Raw genomic sequence first — 25,022 nt, forward strand, 5'->3', positions numbered from 1 at the left:
AACTTAACTGCTGTTTATAATGCCATCTTCCTTCTTTTGTATCTTCATCCACATGATTCCCAATGTCGGGTGTTACTGCGTGAATAAAGCAAGGATGAGTGCCTCTTGTGTAATTAGTGCTCCATTGCTTTTGTGTGTATGCATGTGTTTTGTTTTTTACTTTAGTGGAACCCCTTAGAAGACACCGGACTTGAGTTTGATGACAGGTTGGTACACAGTTATGTTGACAATTTCAACCCATTTTTAACTTCATTCTCAAAACAGATTCTCCGAACTGTTTCAGGCCATTTAAGATCGTCCAATTCGGGTATCTCAATTAGCTCGACTCTATTGAACCCATTCAAAATGGGGGGTGGCCCTAGGTTACCCACAGGAGGATTAGCCTCCACTACCGCACACTAACCACAGCTCAGCTGAAAGGAACCTTCCATGGAGGGACACAGGAAACGCATTTGCGCATTTCTGATCACATTCTGGTTGTGAGGAGGGGAACCAGGCCACTCTTCAGTCTTAGGAAACAATGTCGGGAAATATGCCTAATTATGCAAAGGGAGTAAAACAAAAGAAGGGTTCTATGGTATAAAAAGGAAAGTTTGAGACTAGACAAACAGGTTCCATGACTGCCTGTCTTTAGTATGTGATAGGCATTTTCATGACCACATAAACATGCATAATTATCTCTAGTCTTTGGAAAACCCTCTTGACGCCATACCCACCCCCAACTCCACCTACAGAAAAGCTTAAACTTGTCCTAAGAGATCTTTGTGGCTCACCCACACTTCAGAGGTCCCTGCCCGCTGCATGTAAAATATCCCCCCCCACATAGCAGCGCTGAGAACAATCTTGTTCACTGATGTGTCTGTCTCCAGTGCCTAGCAAGCTGTAGGTGTTCCAGTATTGGAGTTTTCTTTAAAAAAGAGCATAGAGTATGCAGACTTGTAGCTCCCTCTACCCCAGTATCTTGTAGGATGTATGTGCGGAAAAAATGCTGCACTGGACAGCTTGGAAGAAGTTCTGCCGTGCTGTGTGAAGCTCCACCTCTAACCTGGCCTTCCCCATCCAGATCTTTCGCCCTGGCAATGCTAAGGTTTCACATTTGAACAGAACATTAGATTTTGCACTGTTTTTAGAAGTTGGATTTTATAGGATATATTTTTTTAATTTAGAATGAACAGACTGGAGTGACAGTCTTCCTCTGTAGTTGATTATATTCTGTATTCTCATCTATAAAATGGGAAAATCTCAAAGATGGTGAGATAGTGTATATAAACTGTTTAACCTAGGCCTGCCTTGGCACATGGAACTATATTCCTTCTGCTGCATACTTACCTTAGGCTGAATTTTCAGGGTCAGAGGGCAGGACTTTATGGCAGGTAGTACTTGTAAGCATATCTGTTTTCCCTAAGGGTGGCCCTGCCAAATGTACCAATTCTGAGAACTATAGGTATTACTTCCCTTTTTATGATGATGGGTTTACTGACTTCCTATTAAAGACTGCTCTTGGGATGGTTGCCTGTCACAGTAATCCTGATAAACCCAGCCACCCTTGGCAGTAGGGCATTAAACTCTCAAGGATTTGCAAGACGCATAGTGCTTGGAGCTTTGTCAAATTGATGGTGATGGAGCTTTGTCAAATTGATGGTGGTGCTCAAGAAAAGAAAGAACCAAACACCTGCTGGGTCCCCTGTGGCTGCCATTGCTCCTGTCCTTTCTAACCTTCCCTGACACTATGAGATATTCCTGACCCCTTTTAATTACTGCCCCTTGCTTTAAGTTTGGCTTCTGTTTTATTAATACATTTGAAGCCACTAGAGGACCAGCTGTTCTAAGAGATAATTATTAATGGATATTCTTCATATTAAACACCAAATTTTAATGGGCATCTTTTCAAATTATATTCATCAGCTACAGATTTTTATGAGCTCTTAAATGAGCCAGAAACCAAATCAAAGCCAAAATATGACATAGGAAATGGGCCAAACTAATCACATCATACTAGGCAACAGCTTCAGTATCATAACTATTTTAGCCTCAGAATTATGATTGCTTCCTTTTTCAGTTCCAGGTATACCAGTGCACTATGACATATGCCTGTGTGACCCAGAACCTGGGCTATTCTTAAGTAGTCATTTAGATTAAGTGGCTACCGTGTTTCCTAGCCGGACAATCAGTTCTATATGTGTCTTTTGGAGCAACAATTAATATAAGACCCAGTTTATTATGTTACATATTATATTGTACCCGGTCTTATATTCTAGTAAAATAAGACTGGGTCTTATATTAATTTTTGCTCCAAAAGACACCTTTGAGCTGATGTCTGGCTAGGTCTTATTTTCAGGGGGACACAGTAGCACTACCAAAGTCTCTGTGCTAGGCCCTGTTCTAGGTACTCATACATATATTAACTCATTGAATCAGTACAGCAACCCTTTGAGGTAGTTATACTATTATCCCCATTTTACAGATGAGAAAATGGAGACAAGGGAATGAAGAAAGAGAGACTCGGGGCTGGGCAGGGTAGGGTTCAACTGAGATCCTTTTGGACATTCAAGGGCAGCTATCAGATGGGTGTCTGTATATACCGGGGGTGCCAAAAAAATGTATATACATGACTTGTAGTCCTCTTTTGTTATCGGTGTATATTATTACAATTTTAACAGTATTTTCTTAAAATGTGTATACATTTTTTGGCGCCCTCTGTATAGCCTGACACTCCTGGGGAGGACTACGGGGTGGAGAAGGTGGAGGCATGAGTCTGGAATCTGAAGCCATGGGTTTGGTCAGCCAGGTAGCTGTACAGAAAAAGGATGGAGAGGTGCTGTCATAAGAGGAAGCATCAACAAAAGAAACAAGTGTACAGAGGAGGAAGAGAGGCAGGAAGATTTGTCACAAGAATCGGGAGAGGACTTTCAGAGTCATTTATGACGGGCATGCGGGGAGGGACTGCCCAGGTTTGCATCCTGCCTCCACCTAAGTGACATGATCTTGAAAGTCTCAATTTCCTAATCCTGTAACGTGAGATGAGTATCTCCAACTCTGTGTGATTGTTGTGAGGGTTAAATAAGATAATGCAATCTGTGTTAAAGAACTTAGCAGAACATCCAGGAAATGCGAACATATATACGAGGTCTGACAATTAAGTTTGCAAACTCATCCTAGAATAAGTGCTATATATCTCACTGCTGAATATCACTACGGTCACCTTTGAAGTACTCCTCTCCTTGGGAAGCTATGCACTGACGCCAGCACCTAGTCCACCCTTGAAAGTAATTTTGGAACTCTTTTTCTGGAATGGCCATCTGAGCTGTCGTCGTATTACCCTGGATGTCCTGAATGTCATCAAAATGTTTTCCTTTCAATATTTCCTTTCTCTTCGGGTAAAGAAAGAACTCATTAGGGGCCAGATCAGGTGAGTAGGAAGGGTGTTCCAATACAGTTCTTTGTTTACTGGCTAAAAACTACCTCACAGACAGTGCCGTGTGAGCTGGTGCATTGTCATGATGCAAGAGCCATGAATTGTTGGCGAAAAGTTCAGGTTGTCTAACTTTTTCACGCAGCCTTTTCAGAACTTCCAAATAATAAACTTGGTTAACTGTCCAGTTGGTACAAATTCATAATGAATAGTCCCTCTGATATCAAAAAAGGTTAGCAACAGTTTTGCAACAAGTTCGCTAACTGCTTTCGTACATATATATAGTATGTTATATCCCTCTTTCTAGAGTCTAATGCTGCAGGAGTGGGATACAATTGAGAACGCAAAAGTAGATGCTGCCATTGGATTGTTTGCTTTCGCTCCATAATTATATGGTTGACCAACTCACACATTTCTTTTGAAAACCCTTATGGGCAAGGATAAATGAGCCAGTCTTTGGCTTTAGGCACCTCCCAGGGAACTGGACACGGGTGTGCAGGGGGTAGACACTAAAGGTGAGGTTTGAAGGGTAAGGGGGCTTATTGTTACAGGGGACTGGAGGGTGGGGAAGAGATGAGGTCCAGGTCAGAAAGTGAGAATGGGTAACTGTCAATTTCTGTTCTGTGTGCGCAGAAAATCCAAACATACGCACTTGCCCAAACAAGACTCGGCTACTGCACCTTTGTGGAAGGACACCCTGATCATCTGGGCTCCCACAGGAGGTGCACTGAGACAGAGGTGCAGGGAGGGGTGTGTGTGGACTAGGAGCCCACTCCACCAGTCAGAGGAGGTGTCCGTTCATTCATACAAGCAGGAGGGCCAGCTGGGCTTGCTCCACGGGCCTACTGACTGGACCAACAACACACTGCTCTGGATGGCAGTAATTCAGGCATCGGAATGCCAACAAAAGGCCTGCTTGCTATCATCTTCCTTTGCCTCATTTTTATAATATTCTATTGACTTTCTCTTTGTAAGCTGCCTGAAATACATTTTGGAACAAGGTGAGTATAAAAATAAGTAGGAAAAAAAGAGGAAACTATGGTCTGTTATTTTTAAGAGAAAATTACCTGAATCTGGATTAGGTAATGGTAAGTGTTCTCATTTATTAAGGATTATTATATAAGGAGATGCTCTTTTCTGTTTTTTGGGTGAGGAAGACGAGGCCCAGAGAGATTAAGTGACTTGCCTAAAGGCACACCACAAAGTCTAGATAGGAACTGAGTTCAACACACAGTCTGTACTCTTAACCCAGTCCCGCTAAAGTAGAGTAAGCTACGTAGTCTCAGTTTGTGTTCTATTGATATATAACAAATCACTCCAAAACAGTGGCTTACAATAATCATTTGATTTTTATCCTTCATGGTGCTAGCTTTGACTGGGGTCAGCGAGGAAGTTCTTACTCGGTTCTCCGTCAGACAGTGGCTGGGCTAGAATCATCTCGAAGCTTCCTCACTCGTATCTGACAGTTGATCCTGGCTGTCAGCTGGAACATGCACACATGGCCTCTCCATGTGGCCTGGGCTTCTTCACAGCATAGTGGTTGGGTCCCAAGACACAAGAAGTGGATACTGTTAGTTTTTAAGAACAGGCCTGGGAGACTGGGATAGCATCACTATCACTGTAATCTATTGATCCTAGTTGAGATAAAAGGGAGAGGATATACACACCACGCATGGATGGGGCCATGTTTTAGAAGCTCTACATTTGTAAAATCTATAAAATGGGCACAAAGAAGACAGGTTTCTGTCAGTCCAAGCCTCCTTTCTTTCAGCAATAGAACTCATATTTCCCTTTTGGGGATTCTTCCTACTACCCCCTCCACCCTCACAGGCCCTGGACTTTTCAGTTTGTAAAACCAAATTTCCTCCTTCTTGAGGAGGTTTGAGTTTATCTATAACTTACAACCAAAAGTTCACACTACATCCACCTAAAGGGTGGTTGTGAGATTAAATAAGTGTAAAATGTGCCTTTTACATAGCACATATTCAGGAAGTGGTTTACTGTTATTACGGAATAATTTTATGATGAAGAATGTGGCCAACAAGGTGAAAGGATTCTGATTTAACCAAAATTAATCAGTAGCCCAAGTGGGATTCAAACCCAGGACACCTAGCTCAGAAGCTTTGGCCCTGCTCTACCGTCTGTATTTCTGTGATCTCATCAGCATGGTAGATGAGACATGCCCTTATGGGACAGAATGTGACCTGGCCAGGGTTGGCTAATGCCTGATAAATACCCACATGTTAATTCCTTACCAATACAAAACTGACCAAACTATCATGTTACTATTTCCTAATAGTCTAAAAACTGTTCCAAATCCTCAAAAAGTGCTCCAGCAGCTGCTACTAAATGTCCTGATGCAGCAAGTGAAATGAGGCCTGAGACAGATTAAAAACAAATCATGGCCATATTCTGAAGCTCTTCAAATTAAGAGGAATTTGGGCTTAGCCATGTGACTTGCTTTGGTCAGTGATGGAACCTTACAAATGATACAAGCAGGAGCTTTGAAGAACATTTGTGTATCAGGGCTTCCGTCTTGCCTGCTAGATGCTGGGAACATGTGGCCCAGTTGCCCAGCCAACCACTTAACAAGAGGGTAAGGTTATCTGGGACCAATCAGTCTCCAGCCGATCTCCAGCTCATTTCAGCAACATGAGAGCCAAGATAAGCAGAAGAACCGCTCAGCTCAGCACAGCCCAAATTGCCAAGCCGAAGAATCAGAATAAATGTTTATGAAAGGTACTGTATTTCAGGGTGATTGTTATACAACAATCAATAACTGATATAAGGCCCATACTATCCCTGATCTAGGACAACCCATCATAAAGATGAGAAAACTGAGACCTGGCAAGGAAAAAGACACCCAGGGTCAAAAACCTTATTGGCAGCAGTACAGCGGGGAAAGCTTTAGCTCACAGTCCAGTAAACCACCGACTGGCTGAGATATTCCTTCAAGATGGCTGCTAGGATGACAATGAGGTTTCAGATCTTGAAAACATCTAGAGAAAGTGGTCATTGGGCACAATCTGGTATCACATTTCTTCACCATCTCCTTTTGGTTTTCAGAAGTTGGACAGAAAAATGAAAACTTGAGCAATGGAATGAGGGATGACTTTCGTGGCCCCAGACACGGGGAGGGCAGGCATAAGTATGCAGGGTTTTGTGGATATGAACTTCCCATTCAAGGGTCCAACTATGAGCTTCCCCAGGGGCTGAAGTAGTTCAGGGGATTTTCCGTGGTGTCACGATGGGAATCCATTCTCACTGTCCAAAACATGTTCTGGTGCCAGTGTGGTTAGGCAGAGCCTTCGGGTAGGGCAGATGCTGCCCACCCTGGAAGTGGTATTCCCTGCTCTTCCCAGGGCCCTCGAAGCCTGACATACTACGGAGGCCCACAGCCCCTCTACCTGTCCCCCCACCTCTGAAAAGTGCCTTGTCAAGTACCACTGAGTAGGGCCTTTGTCAAGTCTGGAAATGTCATTATAGCGCAATGGGCACATAGCACTAAGCTCTGAAGACACAGGAACAGTGTCAGCCCTCAGTGTGAGGCTCACCAGGCCCCAGAACCCTTTTAGACTTTACCCGAGCTCCAGTCCAGGGTAGTGGTTCCCCACCTAGACGCAAACACCTGCCCAGGTATGTAAGCAGTCCTGCTAGAGCTGGGCTATGGCCTTCTGGGAAGCAAGGCAAGAGTGTGGGTTCAAGGACTGAAGGAGTATGTCCCACTGAGGGCTCTTCAGGGGGAACAGGACCCTCCCTGTGGACCGAGTACCTTCCTCAGGACACCATCTTCATCTCTCCAGACTGGTTTTTGTTTTGACCAAGCTGGGCCCAGCCCAGGTCTGGATGGCTCAGACTAAAGGCCTCAGCCTCCGTCCTTCCTCCCCTTGCTTCCCCGTGTCCCTGGCATGCACACACAGACAGCTGTGATCCCACTGGGCAGCTAAAGCTCCAAAAAGGCTTCCAATCACATTAAGAAGCAATGGCCAAGCAGGGATGGGGGCATTTGGCTCAGCTGTGGGTCCAGAACTCTGGCTGCCTTGCTGCTGGCTAGTCAGGCCCCTTGCATAGCTTGGGAACATAGAGCCACACTCAGGCTTCATTCAGACTGCTGGGCTGTCAATGGCAGGCAGGAGGGCTGCCCAGGAAGGGAGACACGAGACAATAAAGCCATCCCTGGAGGTTACCATATTCAGGGGAGCCTGAGCATCGACCCAAGCCCAGCCTCCATCCTCCACCAAAACCTGCAGCCAAAAGCCAGGGGGAGGTTTGGTGAAGGCTATGTTGTAGAACTATTGGTTTGAAACTGGGGATTTTCCATAAGGATTCCAGCATGTGTACAGCCTACGAGGAACATGTAAAGATAGAGGAAAAGATCCCAAAGCCCTTGATGATGATGGAATTGAATTTCCTGTGTTGAGGAAAGCTGCCCAGAGGAAAGAACAAACAACTCTTGAAGAGGAAGGAGTAGGCTGGTCAGGGAGACTTCTCAGAGGTGGTGACACTAGAACAACAGCTTAATGATAAATGAATACTTCCCAGGTGGAGAAAGTAGGAGCATGAGTATGTAACAGGCTTGGAGCAAATCATGTTTGTGGGTGCCTGCCCACCCCCAGCCCCATACCAATAAGACCAGCCAAAGTAGCCACAGCTGTATCACCCAGTTCACTGGGCCAGAGAAGATACTTGTAACCTATGGGTGACTTTAAAAAATCTGCTGTGGCAGTTGAGTCTCTCTTGGAAACTTGAATGTGAGGAAATTGGTCAATTTGTGGTGGGGAATAAAAGATGGCGGCGGGGGTGGGGGGTAAAGTTTGGATAGAAGTGGAAGTTTGAAGGAACCTGGCCGGTTAGAGAAGAAAATGTCTAGACAGGTGGCCCAAGATAGGTGCAGACAAACCACATGCCTCCTGATGCCAACCTCCTACTGCATGAGGATACCCGCAGTGGGGCCCAATTCCTTGCTGCCTATGAGTATGAAGGACTTGTTTCGTGTGGCCGCAGTGTAAGGCGGGAAGGGGGGCAGGAAAGAGAGGTGGTAACAAAAGAACAGGAGAGGCCTGGGCAGGCAGGATCAGGTACCCCACAGTCAGGAGCTGGGGTTTTGTCCTGACAGTGAGAAGTCAGTCAGGAAAGGATTTTATGCAGGGAAGGGACACGATTCAGAAATAATCTGTAGTGGCCGGTGGGAAACTGGGCAGGGAAAAGCTGGAGACTGGGAGGCTGCTGAGAGTACGAAGCCCGTGTGAAAAAACAGTGTCCTAAACCAGGACAGAAAAGGGGAAGAAACAGCAGGTTCTAGAATTATTTTAGAGCTTGGGAAGACCAGACTTAGACCTACTACTACCTGACCAAGTGGGTCCCAGTCACTTGGCACGTCGGCCACCAGGATGCTCCCATGGACACTGAAACATCCGACCTTCCCCAACAACCCCACTGACCATCTTTATCCCATTTTAGCCGTAGAAATTAAGGCCCGGGTGGGTCGGTATTAGGCACCCTAGACAGTGGTCCCTGGAAGGTAAGAATGAAGGAGGGAACAGCAGATCTGTTTTCTGATTGGGCAGGAGGGCCAGCGCACCTTCATGAGGAAACAAACCATCCCATCTCAGAGCAAGCTGGGATCCAATCTCTTTATTGTCAGGGTCCCCTCCCTGTGACCTCCCCCCTCCAAACCTATAGAAAAACCCCAAGCTTGGGAATGTCCTGGGGAGGGGAGGCAGTGTGGGGAAACCTCTGTGCTCTGCCCTCTGGCCTGGGCAGTGCCAGCAGGGAAGGTACATGGGGAGGGGAGGTCGATAACTCCACCTGCAGAGGATGTGGCACTGGCTGGGATGCGTGGGGGATGACGTGCCTGCTGCCAGTTCTCCTCTGGGACCTGCTGGGGTGGCGTCCAGGGGTAGGTGCCCAGCTTGAGGGCTGGTACAGTGCACGTCCTTATCCCGCCGATGGCCATCACTCCTGTCAGGCTGAGAAAGAGACAAAGGAGAGACTGAGGCTGAGAGGAAACGCCCCTTGTGCTCTTGAGAAGGGGCAGGGAAGAATAAAGGGCAGAACAGTTTGCTATTTGCAGACATACGCCTGCACTCTGGCTCTGGCCTTGCAGTTTTCTGGTCATGCATTGTTGGCCAAATCTCTCCCTCTCTCTGAGCCTCCATTTCCTCACCTGAGCCCCCACGCTTTACCTGCAAACTGGCTTAACAAGGTAAAACTTAGTCTTACTGGTAAAACCAACCACGAAGCTCCAAAAGCGAAGACCGCATATGCAGAACTTCCGACACTTAACTGTATGGGAAGCCCCTGCTGGCAGAGCAGCTCACAGCATGAATGCGTCCTGTGTAAAGACACCTCGGTTTGAGGCTTTCTCCACCGAGGCCTGTCTTAATCTGAACATGGGCCCCAAAGGAATGGGGCAGAGTTGGCAGAGCTGGTGTGGCCTGGCTTTCTTCTAGGGTGGGGCGGAGCAGGGTGGTGAACACTGGCCAGAATGGCCACACATACCTCAAATCTAGCCTCCACCAATACTACCTTGGGATTTTGTGAGATATGTGGTATCTTCCTGCCTCCTTCAGTGCCTCAGTTTCCACATCTGTTACATCAGCTCCTGGCACACAGGGAATTTCCTCCCAACAGGAGCAAGTCCCAGCCCCTAAGCCTGGCACAATCTCACTCTGATGATGAGCAGTTTGCTCTCGCTACTTTGCAGAGCTGGCACTACAGCCACAGCAGGCTCCTGACCAAAGGTCTGTGCCTCTGCAAAGGTGTTCCTTCAGGTGCTCCCTCCATCCTGAACACGCTCAGCTACACCTCACCTCCTCCACCATACCCCTCTTTGACCCCCTAGCTCTCTAGCCCATCATCCTGCTCATACTGGGTTGTAATGGTTTGTGCCTTCCTCCACCAGACTTAGAGCTCCTCAAGGGTGGAGTGGGCATCATGGCTCAGCGTGCCAGGGGAACCTCTGCTGGGAGGGCCTGGCTAGTTCACCCACAGCTCCTGCTCCCACAGCCCACCAAGCCCCCACCACAAAGGGGCATGGCAAGATGACGGGGGATGGAGGGGCCTTCACTGCTGGTCACAGCAGTATCCTGCCGTCTGTTTCATGACATGCCCTCCACTTCACTTCGCCCACTGCCCACCAGGACCCCATACCTGCTTACTGCAAGGCCCCATCCTCCGCATCTGTGTCTTGGCTGTGCTCCTGAGAGGGAGGAGGCAACAAGAGACCACACATCACTCACTGCAAGCTCCAAGTCCTGCCCCGAGGCCCAGGGTACATTTGGAGATCACACTCAAAGAGCGGGAAGGACAGCCAAGGGGAATGATTGAGACCCGTCTAAACAAGGCTGGCTTGGGATTCCAACAGGGTGGTCTGAGGGCCCCTCAGGACAGAAGGGACCATTCAAGCAAGTTCTGGGCCTGGCAGGGGGCACGTTTCTGAATAAAATGACCCTCTCAGACTGGAGCAGGCTAAAAGCCCAGTAGACTGGTGAGCTCCCGATTTTGGGGGGGCATCTAAGCCTTTATGAAGACTACTATGCCCAAAAGAATAAGCTGAAGTATCAGCCGGGCCTGAGGAGGACCTCTGAAGTGTCGTGGCCATGAGCCCATCTGTCCTCATACCAGAACCCAGCAGTGATGAAAAGGAGAAAGTTCCAGACCCAGTGAAGAAGTCTGGGCTCCAATCTTAGCTCGAGCCTTATCAATTATAAGGTCCTAAGCAAGCTATTCAATTCCTCTGAGCCTCAGTTTCCTCAAGGGGTAAAATGTGGAAAAAGTAATACTTTGCACAGTGCAAGGCTGTTGTTAAGGTTAAATGAAGTTAGAAATTGTGGACTCCAGGGTCTGGTGCTCAGTGAATGTTTGCTAGGTAAACGAGTAGTAAGCACACAACAGGTAACTCAGACTCAGAATCTCGTCTACCTTCCCACTTAACATCAGCTTCTTGCCAAATGGCTTCCCAGCCTCACTGCGAAGAATTCCAGTAACAGACAGGGAGCTCACTCCCTCATGACACAGCCTGTTTCATGCTCAAGCAACAGAGGCTTTTAAAAATCCTGACATAAAATGGATACCTACTTCCCTGTGGCTTCCCCAGGCAATCCCAGACCTGCTCCCTGGAACTCTGCAGACCATGTGTGCTCCGAGCCCGACTCTTCCCTTCTCCAATCCATGTGGAAAACCAAGCCTAGAACAGGCCCTGTCCCAGCCCTCAGTGGAACTTCTGACTGGTGGCAGAAACAGGCAGCTACACCCTGCTCATTTCCCCTCTTCCTTACAGGACTAGAAGCCCTGGGAAGGAGGAACCAGCTCAAAGGTCTTCCTTCCCCTGCTACCCACCTGTAACCAGGAGAGCAAAGCCCAGTCCCAGCCCCCCAGCCATGCCCTCACCAGCTCTTCTTCACTGTGTGTCAGCAGTCCCTCCTCATCGCCGTCATCTCGAGCCTGTGCTTCTCCCTGGGGCGTGCCTGCCTCAGAAGCTGTGTCCTCTTGGGGGGCTGGTGGCCGGCTACTGCCACCACTACTGCCGCTGCCGCTGCCACTGTCACCCTTCTTCTTGCCATCTGAGGGGGAAGGAGGGGGGAAGAGGGGAATAAAATTCAGCTTGGGGCAGCTGCCTGGGGCAACACCTTAGCGGAAGCGAGGTCTCAGCACAGTGGGTCAGAGTGGAGTTAGAGGCCACAGGCCCTCTGTGCCCTGTGTACTGTCCTCCCCACACTGCCCTGGGCTGCTAGTCCCTGGAACTGGGCAAGGACCCTTGGAAGCTGACCTGGGTTGGCCTTCTGCTCCTCAGCAATCTGTTCCAAGCGGCCCAGCAGGGCGTCGATGTTGGACTTGATCTGCGTCAGCTCTGTCTTGATGGTCTGCAGCTCACTGCTCTTTACTGGGAGTGGAGGGAGCACAGGCTGTCACCTGGAGGCTGGGGGCTCAATGCTAACACAAGACCCTAGCCCCATTCTGTCAAGCAGGAAGACAGGCCAGTGGCAGGAAGTGTCCTTGTCCACGGCTTTTTTTTCTGGCCAGGGAAAAGGCTGGAGTTGCCTGTGGCTCCCCTGAGACTTTCAAATGCCACTCCTACAGTGACCAGCCCGCCCTTCTGAACAGGATCTTCCCTGACCTCTCAATTCTGCAAGGAACTGGGGCTGGGGAAGGATGCAGGAGTGTGTGTGCACCTGTGTGTGCAGCTGAGCAAGCACGTGTGTTTGCGTGTGATACAGGCTGGTGTCTGTCTTTCAAGGTGTGTAAATGTGGGTGTTACACAATCAGATCTCCTGGGTGGCACACCCGCGTGAGTGTGGAGTAGTGGGCTTGTATAGACCTGCCCTTACTAGAAGAAAGTGACACCATTTCCTCACTGGGCTTTATGTCACAGCACTGGATTCTGTGCCCAACCCAAGCCCCTCCTCAAATGTCAGTCTTTCCTCTTAGAAATGCACAAAAATACTCACTTGGTTGTATTAGAGCTGCAGAACTGTGGGAGATTTGTTCCTTTATCTATTTTCCAATGTAAAAAAATGTAATTCTATTATTTTGCTAATGACAAAAAAAAATTATCTAGGAAGAAGATAAGTCACTCACACTTGATCTTGGCTGAGCTGGTGGTGATGGCTGTGGAGCGGGCAAAGAGCTTGACAGGTATGGTGGTTTTGACACGCCGGACCAAAGGGACTGTGACACGGGGTCGCTTCACCGGGACAGCCCTGGGCACTGGTACAGGTGACAGGCGGCCCCGATAGTCGAAGAGCCTGTGAGGGCAAATGGGCCAGAGGCTGCAGCATGGCTTGTGGCCACCAGGGGTCACTGCAACTCTAGATCAACAGGTGTATGGCTGGTGAAGGGCTGGCCTGCATTACACACCTCTGCTTGCTCCCAACAAGCCTGGGGGTGAAGAGGGCTTTCAAGACCCTAAGAACTATTGGGATTCTCACTACATCCATCTTTCCTACAAGCTAGGCTGGGTCAGGGCAAGTGAGATGGCAGGTGATAATAGCAGTTATAGCCCCGTTCAACAGGAGTAAACTGAGACCAGCTCCAGAAGGGAGGCTTTCCTAGATCATCCTGACCCCCAGGCCTACTCTGTCACCTAACTTCACTTCTGCTCAATTAACTGCCACCCCAGCCTCTGGTCAAAGTTTGTAGATCTCCCTAAAGCAGCACAAATCCCCAGCTGGGAACAGAGAGGTGTGGGACTGGAGAGCCAATCCCTCACCTGCCTGAGCCTCAGTTTCCCCCTCTGCCTAATGAGGATGGCTATCCCAAATCTGTGCCCCCGCCCCCACCAAGGCTGCTATACGAGTAGATCACGAAAGAACTTGGTGAAGAATACACGGTAGGAGGTGTGATCGATGAAAGGCCAGGGTACCGAGCCCCTCAACTCAGGGGCTTATGACCTCAGAAACATGAGGCTGGACTCCAAGCCCCTGTCCTCCTCCTGGGCCCCCTCAGTCACCCCATCCTTCTTACTCTATTTCAGAGATGGAGGGCAGGAGGCCTAGTGGAGCATCAGGCTGGGCAGCTCAATCAGACCCCAGGCTCCCGCAACGCCATCACCCAGCCCCCTCCAGGAGGGCTCCTTCCCCTGCTCCTCAGGCAGCAGCTCAGGAGGCTGAGCAGGAGTCTCTCCCACCGTATCTGCTGCTATCAGCTTCCTGCAGGTAACAGCAGCCTCAGAGGCACACTGTGAGACTGCTTTCCTGATGACAACCAGGAAACATGCCATCACTGGGCAATTCAATGCCCCATGCCTTGGCACTCCCTTGTTCAGGGAGTCCTGTCCTAGGTTGGTGATGGCTAGAGATGGAGAGTCTCTGGGAATGGACCCAGTCCCAGACACTGCATTTCTGCCCCCAAGGGGAGGGGGCGGCTCTGGCCTTGGTCAGAATCACTGAACCACAGCATCCCAGAGCTGGAGGAGCCCTGAGGGATCATTTGGTGCAAGCCCATTACACAGATTGGGAGGGTATTTGCCCAAAGTCACACAATCCGTTCAGTGGCAGAGCTGAGATTAGTACCCAGGTCTTCTGACTCCCAGGACAGGGCACTTTCAACGACACCGCACCCTCTCCTGAAACCACTCACAGTTGAAAAAAACTAAGGCTCGGAGAGCTTGTCTTCTTCTTGGTCAGCCTGCGGCAGGCCAGGCAGGATGGAGGGAAGCAGGGAGAACTTTGAGGCAGCTGCCACCATCGTTTCCACTCAAGAATGTGGCTGGAGCCATGGAGTGGAGCCCACAGCTTCAAGGCTGGGATCTGCGTCGGCTCGGGGATGGAGGGGGGCCACAGCCCACTAGGGACTAATTTAAACCTCTAAAGAGCTGCTGGCCTCTTGGCTATAAATATAAGACCAAGTGACTCAGACTGAGCCCTGAGGTTCCTTCCAGCCGGCTGGGCACCTCAGAGAGGTAAGAAGATGGAACGGCAGAAGCATGAGGGCTCAAACTCCCTAAACCCAGCGCTGTACCCTGTTTTGTCTTCCAACTTGCTACATTTATGTGTCCCTTGGCTGTCCAGTCCCATTGAGTCTCACCCCAGGATTAGGAGGAGGAAGGGCAGTCAGAGTGGGAGACAGTATGGGGGTCGGGGGAGCTCTAGCCTGGCACCTGCAGATTTGGACCCTAGTCCCAGCTCTGCCACCAATTTGTAATGCAGCCTTGGGCAGGTGCCTGTCTGCACCTCTGGGCTTAGGTTCCCAGTCCGATGGCTGAGTGGGCTGCACCACCAATCTCTCAGGACCCTTCCAGCTTGGCTGTCTCATGCCTGGGCACGCCCCTCCCCCGCTCACCTGTCGTAGAAGTCGTCCCGGTAGTAATCATAGCCAAAGCTGTAGCCACTGGGGAAACAAAGGGGAGAGGGCCGGGGCTTAGGGACAGCCGCTCAGCCCACTCTCCACAGGCCCTCATCTCCAAATGCCTCCCCAAGTTCTAGGCTCAGCACACCGTAACCACCAGTGTTTACTTCCTCTCTGGAAAGAGGGACTGACCCCACCCAGACAGAGACAGACAAGACAGAGCGCCCCACCTGTAAATGGCAGAGGCTGCTCTCTTTAGTCCCTTGGGTCTGTTGGGCTTGGGCTCACCAGCCATGTTGATGTCTGTGTGGAGGAAGGAGGCAGAGTCAAACGCCGGCAGGACAGCAGGGTGCCCAGACACGTATCACCTTCTGCACGTGTGCAGCAACTTATATACTTACATGATGCACGCATGGACTTTATTTACTAATACGGCCAACAGCAGTCTTCACACATTAGACACATACCCACACGTTACATGGCTGTGCCTGTTTACATATTCATATACATTCAGACACACGCGTGCACGTGCACAGACATCACTCACACATGCATTCTGAAGTATACTCATGTAAACCACAGACAACACAGCCTCACACACAAGCTCACATATCCAGGTAATAAGGTCACACACAGAGATAACATATACTCTCAAGTACACTCAGAATTGGTTCCGACGTCATATACTTAACTGCCCATATGCAAATGAGCCAATACCATTCACACAAACATCTTTATGTCTTAGAGCGGTACTTAGCACATGATATTTGGTAAACGAATATAAGCATATCTGCTTACACAAACAGATTATGACACATACACACACTACACATATACGTACTAAGGTATATGTACCCTTATTCTCCACGAGTTCAGTTACACCCACTACCACATATACAGATATCCCTTCGCATACACGTACACACAGAAGTAAGTGCACATACACAAACACTGTACATGCTCCAAGGTAGGCCACCAGCCTAGCCACATGACATGTATAAAAAACCAAGGCCAAGGGCACCTGCCTGCTTCACCTTGTGTTCCCAGCCCCTCCTCCTGGCTCTCAGAAAGGGTTCTAACCTAAGCCACTTGTAGACCAATGTAATAGACTGCTAGTCCACTTTGTTTCCTTTCTCTGGGGAATTGGGGAATCTGCATTTTAACTGGAACTATAAGGCTTGTCATTAAGAGTCACTGTGAAAGCAGGGACAGAAGTGTTTTCCAGAAGCTTCCAAAATTCTCCCCCACAGGCACTGACTTGTAACTACTTAATTTATAACTTAAACATAATTTATAACTATTTAAATTATAACATCTCAGATGGGTAGCGGTGGGGGAAACAGAAAACGGACTCAGAGGGAGGGGAGCTTAAGAGCGAAGTGCCTGCTCAGGAGAGTACGAAGAGCAGAGCTGTGGAGAGGCGCTTACCCAGGGTCTGCCCGGCCAGCACCCGCCCATTCTCTCCCAGCACAGCTGCCCGGGCATGGCGCTCGTTGGCATACTGGACAAAGGCATAGCCCTTGTGCACAGAACAGCCGGCCACACGGCCGTACTTGGAGAAGATGGTCTCCACATCTGACTTCTTCACCACAGCTGTGTTGAGGTTTCCGATGAAGACCCGAGAGTTGATGGACTTGGGGTCATTCTTGTTGGTTACGTTGCTTGTCTGAATCTTCAAGGACATGGTCGCCACCTGAACACAAAGAGCGACTGTGAGGCTGTGTCCACAGGTTGGGATTAAAAGCTGCGCACGGCCCACATCCTAGCCAAACTGGACTGCGTTGTGTCTTCCTACACACACGCCCCACAGCAGCCAGCTCCCCATTTTTGCTCATCTTACTGGCTGCTGAGATCGTGCCAGATGTTTTACATATGCTCCCGCATTTGGTACTGAAATTACCAGCAGAACCAGGACATTTTACAAGGGAGAGAATGTACATTCAGAGGTCACAATGCTAGTGGATGGTAAGCCTGGGATTTGAACCCTGGTCTGCTTGACTCCAATTATTTTAAACCCACTCCATTTTTAACGCTTGTCTCAAATGTTTCCCAATGCAGCATCTATATTTGAAGACCTTCCACAGCTTTTCTTGTGTTCCTTTAAAATAGAACCATGGCAAAAAAGAGTCACGTGGTAGTTGCAAGTAATGCTTGCTCTAGAATAATGCCATATTATGAAAACTGCTCAGTCCGAGCCAGGAGTGGACCTGGCTATAGCTGTCTTTATTGGTACCCACCATTTTGAACACTCAGTGTGGGCTAAGGGTGCCATGCAATATTGAATAATCCCAAGATCCTATGAGTGTTATTATTATGATCATTCATATTTTACCAGAAACAGACTTCAACGAGTTCATTAACTTGCCAGGAATGGGCCCTCAAACCCAGGTCAGTTAGTCCCTAAAGCCCATTTCATTCAAATTTATCACTCTCCTTCCCAGGGCTAAAGCCAATTTAAATACGACAGTAAGTCAGCATCTTTATCTGAGAATTATTTTTAAATAACTTAATTTTTAGAGTTACTTATTTTTATACTTACTCATTCAAATTGTGTTCATTTTGCTTAAAGATGATACCGGACCTACTCTTTGCTCTTTACACTTTTACCCCAAAGGGCTGTATAAGTCTTTCCTACCCGCCTCTGTGGATAGGTTACATGTGGGCACAGGCTCCAGAGCGAGGGAAGAGGCGGCTCGATTTTCCCTTTCCAAAGGGAAAAGGAGGCTGGATTTCAACAGGAAAGGCCTAATGTTTATACTTCCTGGCCCTGTCTTTTGCTCACTGGTTGCAACTCCCTTTTGAAGCACTCCTATCTCAATACCCAACGCTAGAGCTATTGCAGAAGGTACTAAGCAGTATGTAAGACCCAAGCAGTATGTATAAAACTCTCATCAGCTTAGGCTAACTGTAAATACCTGCCTATTTACCTACTATGTTGAGGCAAAGGGGTTTTCTTTTTAGTGAAATAGAGAAGAGCTAAGTATAAGCTGGAAAATCTGTATCTTTTGTCCCACTAGGGTAAGAGACTTTTCTTCACAATTCTCCCAGCCTGGAAGCTGGCACGTTCTGATCAGCAGATGGCAGTGTTTGCAAGGGAACACAGGCTGGACCAGAACATTATTCTGGGGAAGAACCCGCTTGTAGGGTGGGCTTTGCAGCAGGCTCCACGGATATAGTGGGGTCAAGTACGCACCATCCTAAAGGAAGGGGGCTGAGTAGGTATTGCTACTGATGATGGGGCTGGTGCCAGCTTTGGAACTGGCCCGGAAGGGAAAGACTTGATTGTTAGTTTGCTTTTGTGCCCAATCATCAACATTTATTAAGCAGTGAGGGACACAAAAGAGATTACACATGAAAACACCAAATACACTGTTCATATACAGCAGGAAATGATCAGTATTTGTGGGTTCCCTTGGGCTCCCCATTCCTCAGTTCTCTCTGACAACCCCTCTCCTATCTGGATGACAAGCCACTCAAAAGTTAATTCCCTGTCCATCCATGGGTATATACAAGAAGTTTGTGGGGCTCCTTCAGGGGCATCAGACAACTCTCTCCTGGTTGCTTCAGCTCAAAGCCATGAAGTTTTGGTCCAGAGAGATGCTACCTGCCTTGGCGGAAGGAACCAAGCAGGCCTGGGGTGTGGACCAAGATCTAAAGAGGAGACGGGGATTCCAGTTCAGAGATCTGCTGATGACTGCTGGCTCTGCCACCGATCTGGTGGAGGGACATGACAGTTGCTGGGTCCCCTCAGACCTCTGCTAAGGGCCTATAATACCACTGAGCAGGAAGCATCTGCTGAGCACTTGTGCTTGGTACTATAGTGGGGTCAGCACTCACTCCTTGGCTGGTGGGCAAAGTCCTTTGGCTTTGGTCCTACCCAGTCTTTTTTCTCATCACCTGGGGTTTGGACAATGTACATAAAAGGGCTTTGCAAACTATGAAGCTCTTTACAAGATCTAATAATTACTCTGACTAGTTGAACTTTTCTGTTCTATGAACACTGCCATTTGTGGGCCCATTCTGTATGAGGGCCAACCTGGAGCACAATCTGAATGATACCACGGAGAGGCAGCCAGAAGCCCTATCATATGAAGCTCAGTTTTCTGCTCTGCAGAGAAGAGACTTGGGAAGTGTACGCATGGTGGCTGCTCTAGGTAAGAAATCTGCAGAGCCGAGGAGAAATGTCCAGCTGAAGGATGTCCCAGGCACCCAACCCGTCCTCCCCCGTCTAAACAGCCTCCAACCCGCCTTCACGGCCTGCACACTCCTTGGAGGCAGGCTATGCTTCTGTTGTGTGTACATCCTAAGCCAACAGGGATGGATATCTGTGGGGTATGGAAAAGCTCAAGTGTCTACACAGATGTCCATGAAGCTCCTCAAAAGGAGGGATGGAGCTGGGGGTGGGAAATAGAAAGGAAGCAAGCCCAAACTAGGTCTCCCAGAACTGCTAGATTCAGGTGCAGAATCCCAAAGAGTCAAGAATTCTAAATTCATACATGGTCTTCCAAGTGGTTATGAACATATTTGTTAGCTTCACTTATAACTTTCAAATATTTAGACACATGTACATGGGTCTTCTTCTGTACTCTTGCTCTGCCTTACAAGTGTTAGAGATAGGCCTGACAAAACCTGGGGCCCAGTAAGTGCTCAATAAATGCTACGGAGGAAGAGTGAGGCTAATGTCCCAAGAAGTGGTGAGACGGGCTAGCCGTGGCCCTGCCTTAAGTGGGGGTAGGCCATGGGGGCTGAGGTCCCAGGCGCTATTTTCTGGTCTCTGAGCCAAACACCCCACTCCATAGACCAACCAACCCCCAACTCAATCCTTCCCACGGAATTCTTTTCTGGCTCTCCCAGGCTTCCCCTAGCTTAGAGTGGGAGCCCTAGAAAATATTGACATCCTATTCAGCAGAAGCTGCTTGACTTGATAAGCTATTTTCCCCCCTGGGCTAAGCTCTGCCTCACAAATTAGCTGTGTAATTGAGAGCAAGGTGTCTGCAGCCCCCAGAGGCCCCAAGCTTAGCAATGAGATAAGGAGAGGTGGGTAGAGGGATTGTTCTTGGTGGCAGTGGTGGGGAGGGGGAGGGCGGGAAGGGGTGAGGGAGCCAGACTTATTCCCAGAGACTGCTGCAATGTCAGATTAGCAGGGACCTTAGTGGGCATGGAGCTTATATGCTCTCCCGCTCTGAGGAACAGAGGGGAATGAATTTGTCCAGGGAGTAGCAGGGCCAAGAACCTCATGGGTCCTCTGACTCGAGGTCTAGGGTCCTTATATTCCATTTTCCCTTTTGGGCTGGTTAAGAGACACGCCCCGAGGACAATGAGGAGCTGGGAGGGGGCAGTCTAGATATGCTACCTTTGAGAAAACCAGGGACTGGTTCCCAAGTAAGTGTCTTCACCTTTCCTGGCTGGAGAAACAATTGCTGCATAAAAGCTGGGCCCTTAAGCTAATTAAAACCTACCAGGGACACAGGCTTTGAAATGCAATTTACAGCGCAAAGGGATGGGACTCACTTCTCCAGGCTAATGAGAACAGAAGAAATTTGGCAAAAACAAATCATTTTTCCCAGTTGAAACATTTCAGATGGAAACTATGTTTTGGAAGACAAGAGCCAAGCCTGAACACGGGGAAGTGACAGGGCTCTGTAAAGGCAGAAAAGCCCTTAAAAGGCACCTCTACCCGTGAACTTGAAGTAAACGAGACCTCCAGAGGGCCATCCCAGTAAGAATAGCCTCTAATTACTGAGTGCCAATGACAGTCAGAGACTTTATATACTTCACCTTATGTAACCCTCACAATAGCCCTGTGAGGAGGTGTTTTAGATAGGGATACCATGGCTCAGAGAGGCAAAATAACTGGTTAATAGAATCAGAACCCAGGTCTGTTTGACTCCAAAAACCTATGCACAGAGAGGCAAAATAACTAATAGAATCAGAACCCAGGTCTGTTTGACTCCAAAAACCTATGCACAGAGATTCCCTGGGTACTGATTCCCATGGTGAGAATGTGTCGCCCTGAGCTAGTCACACCCAATCCTTGGTCCTGACTCTTTCCCCTTTTCTACTACGATGCCTCACATTTGCACAGGATTTTAGTGAACAAAGCCAGTTTATAGCTTTGATCCTGACATTGTTAGTCCCATTTGATAGAAGAAAAAGCTGAGCTCAGCAAAGATAAGTGACTTATTTACTCAGCTAGTGAAGAAAGGAGCTAGAGGACTTGAATCCAGGCTTCTTGTTCCACACTCTCCATGCCACTGTCTTCAACAACTGTCCTAAGCCTCTGGTTCTGCTACGTCTCCCTTCAAGCCCTCCCAATCCTGCCTACCAGGATCAAGTGTAGTCTTCATAGCCTGAATTCTGAGGCACTCAGCCATCAGAACACCCACTCCTCCAGCTCTGTAATTCCTCCCCAGCACTGGATCTCTTCTTAAAATGCTCATTTCAAAAGAGGAGCTGCTGCTCTTGCTCCTGAGCCCCTCCCCTCTCTGCCCCTGGGCCAGTCCTGCTGGACACCTCTGGCCTTATTCTCCAGCATGGGGATTGGGGTCACACAAGCCTGTGGCCAGACCTCTGATAACCCTGGGGACATTTGGGTGGTTTTAAAGGAAACTAGCTATCAGCAATGAGGAAGCTATTTCTGAAGAAAGCCAAGCAATGAGGCTGATCAGTGCCCAGGGCCTTCTTGGTCCAGAAGCTCCTGGTTACCACAAGACCAGGGATGACAGAACATCTATTAATCTCATTAAACTCACCAGGCCCCAGCTTATTAGCACTGCCCAAATGATTACTGGCCAGACAGTACTAATTTCCCAAGGAGTGCTCTTTAGCTGCTAACCATTTCCATTCCCGGGAGAAACCCCAGCTCCCAGCATTCTAAACACTGAGGACCCTGGAAAGGGTAGGAGTGTAAGAGTTACAGGTGACAGGTCCAGGAATCTTGGCCTTGGCTCTGCTGTTAGTCATGTGACCTGAAACAAGTCATGTAATTTTTCTCAGCCGTATCATCCTTATTCTGAAAACAGAAATAATTTTTTTCCTGATTACCTTTCAGATATGATATAAAAATCAAATCGACTAAACAATATGAAAGTGTTCTGTTGCGTCTGTAACATACTATGAAAGAACAGGGGACTATACCTATTTCTATTATTGCCCAACTCGTATCCCCTCCAGTCATTCAACAAACAGTTGCGTATTCTCCTCTGTGCTGGCACCGTGGAGATGCTAGAAACACTGTTCACGGGCCTTGTCCTTCACTTGCTTTTCAAGAAAGCCCTCTCTCCAGGAACCTGCTTCTTGACTGTTTCCTAGTAACAAAGGGAAAATGCACATGAAATGGCAGAAACAGCACAGGCTCTGGAGTCAGACAGGACTGAGTTCCATCCCAGCCTTACCACTTACGAGATGTAACCTTGGACATGTCCCTTAACCTCAATGGGCCTCAGATGCCTCAACTACAAGACAAGAAGTATACCAACCTCCCAAGATTAAGGTAAGGATTAGACAGAATGTGTGTAAAATGTCCAGTATAATAGCTGGGACCAGTAGGTACTTACGTAAGAAACTCAAATGCCCTATGCCCTATGCCCTTTGGAAACACATTAATCTCGCCTAGCACTCTGTATCCTCCACATTCTAGCCCTAATTTTCTTTACCTGTGTCGTCTCCCAATGCTCCACACCTCAGCTGAGAATAAGGGAGCCGGGGAGAGGGCCTACGCATGCTCTCTCCCTTGTCCTAGGAATTTGGAGCCAAACCTAGAAACTTCATAAAGGTGCTCCCTCCCCATGCCTGTCAAATGAGGCATGTATGGGACTGGAAGAGGAAAGAGCACAGGCTGGGAGGAGTTCCAGGGACTCAGCCCTCAGCTACGCCATTAGGTCTCTAGTCCTACTGTAACACCGGTATCAGCATCTGAGAGGCCCAGACGGGAGACCCCACAGCAGAAACAGAAGGCAGAGCTGGGGTCTGTCCTCTCTCCGCGGCTATGCACCTGACCTTCCCTGTACCTTGCACCCTAACTGTACCCTTGAGGATGACCTTAGGCTGAGGCTTAACATTTGTGACAAGCTGCCCTTATAGCGAGGGGGGAAAGGCAACAAGGAGTGGGTAGGTGCAACTTTGGGCCTGCGATCCCCAATACTAAGTTAGAGTTAGGGACCTACAAATGATTATCAATCTATTTTTGCCAAAGAAGCCATGCAAACACCTACCTACCCAATTCCATCGTAATTATCAATATCCAGATAGTCACTGGGCCAACTGTGGGCCTGGTATTAATCAACAAATGAATCGTTCATTCATTCATCAAGTAATTGGTCTGGTACCTGATCTCAAGAAACTCCTAGTCCAGCAAGGGACATTCACCATGGCCACAAAGTACACTAGCCCTGGGCTGGAGTCCACCGCCCCTAAAGCAACCCGAAGCAAAACAGCCTGGGAGATCAAAGAAGGGGAAAGAGCACCACCGAAGGCTTTACAAAGGGAGCCTGTTTAAGATGAGTTTCCATGAGGTGGCGACAGGGGAGAGGCTCTGCCACGCAGGAGGAACTGCAGGAAAAATGCACAGAACAACATATCCCTTTCTCCTCTTTGCTCCCCCATCTGCCCCTCCTCTTGCAAGTACATGCAGGACAGGGCTGGAAATAAAAGTTTACTGAAATAGGAGTTATTTCTTCAGTGCTGTTTCCTCTTCCCTGATAGCTGCATACCAGTCCTTGTCTTAAGGGAGAACAAAAAAAGGAACACACAACTCAATATATGGCAATTTTATGCCAGGCACTGCGCTGCAAGCTTTACAGGCAGAATCTCATATAACCCTGATCACAACCTAACAAGAAATAAATAGTATCCTCTTCACTCTACAGATGAAGAAACTGAGGCTGAGAGAGAGCTTAAATAATTTGCCCAGGGCTACATTAAGTGGCATGACTCGGATAAAAGGAGCCCAAGCTTGTCTGGTTCTAAAGCCTGTGCTCTTCCCACTTCGCTAGATTCCTCCCATTGACCCCTTGGCCCCTCCAACAGGAAGAATGGTCTAGGCCAGGGGTGTCCAAACTTTTTTCAACGGTTTTCACCAAGGGCCATATGCGGTAAAATACACAAACAGCCGGGCCACTCACTCGAGGTGAAGTACATATTGCCTCACCTGGTTTATTTAAGTAAACTAAATATATTTTTGGAATTTGCTGCGGGCCAATGAAAGATGGATTGCGGGCCGCAGTTGGCCCGCGGGCCGCAGTTTGGACTCCCCTGGTCTAGGCTTTGCTGCTGATGTGCTACCTGACCTTGGGTTTTGGAGCACGTGACGACAAAGGGCTGTTCCAAGGTTAAATGTGTGATTGTAACAATCATTACCAACATTTACTTCTGTGGCAGTAACTGCAGTAAGTCTGCTATTAGGTAGGTGATGGTATGTATTGTGCCCCTTTCACACGAGGAAACTAAGGGTTGGAGCTTAGTCCTACACAAGCCAGAAAACGGCAGAGCTGGGACTAACTAGTCTGAGACCAGAGCTGGTGCTCGTAACCTTGGCCCAGAGTGGCCTCATGCTACGCATGCCCTGTGCCTTCCAGGAGGTCAGCTTCTAACACTTTCTAATCCTTTGGGCATAAACTCATGGGGCCTTGCTGAGGGCATAGGCTCCGCTTCAAGAGCCAATAAGCACTTGTTGTGTGCCTGGGAGATGGCGCCCTCCCCCTTCCTGGGCTTGAAGGGGCTGGCTCCTCACAGTGATAATGTGGCAAGATTAGTCACTACTTGCTGTTGGTTGATTATAGCTATTCTTTTCTGTAAATGAAGTTTAAAAGTCATCAAAGGGTTT

General features: G+C 48.5%; 1 protein-coding gene across 5 annotated transcripts in view; it reads right to left on the bottom strand.

The window, feature by feature from the left end:
• Positions 1-9,031: 9,031 nt before the first annotated feature.
• The window catches only part of RALY (RALY heterogeneous nuclear ribonucleoprotein), a 72,254-nt gene continuing 56,263 nt past the window's right edge, over positions 9,032-25,022 (bottom strand). For 4 of the 5 annotated variants that reach the window (XM_033094746.1, XM_033094747.1, XM_033094744.1 and 1 more), the window contains 8 exons: positions 16,628-16,892; positions 15,430-15,502; positions 15,194-15,241; positions 12,992-13,158; positions 12,183-12,296; positions 11,804-11,976; positions 10,565-10,613; positions 9,032-9,381 (listed from right to left, as the gene is read on the bottom strand). In XM_033094746.1, the coding sequence (XP_032950637.1) occupies positions 10,569-10,613; positions 11,804-11,976; positions 12,183-12,296; positions 12,992-13,158; positions 15,194-15,241; positions 15,430-15,502; positions 16,628-16,883 (876 nt within the window). In that variant the 5' untranslated portion in view covers positions 16,884-16,892 and the 3' untranslated portion in view covers positions 9,032-9,381; positions 10,565-10,568. The remainder of the gene's footprint in view (positions 9,382-10,564; positions 10,614-11,803; positions 11,977-12,182; positions 12,297-12,991; positions 13,159-15,193; positions 15,242-15,429; positions 15,503-16,627; positions 16,893-25,022) is intronic. The other variant, XM_033094748.1, reaches the window with a different exon arrangement.

Source organism: Rhinolophus ferrumequinum, chromosome 23, assembly GCF_004115265.2.
Source record: "Rhinolophus ferrumequinum isolate MPI-CBG mRhiFer1 chromosome 23, mRhiFer1_v1.p, whole genome shotgun sequence".
Taxonomy (NCBI): Eukaryota; Metazoa; Chordata; class Mammalia; order Chiroptera; family Rhinolophidae; genus Rhinolophus; species Rhinolophus ferrumequinum.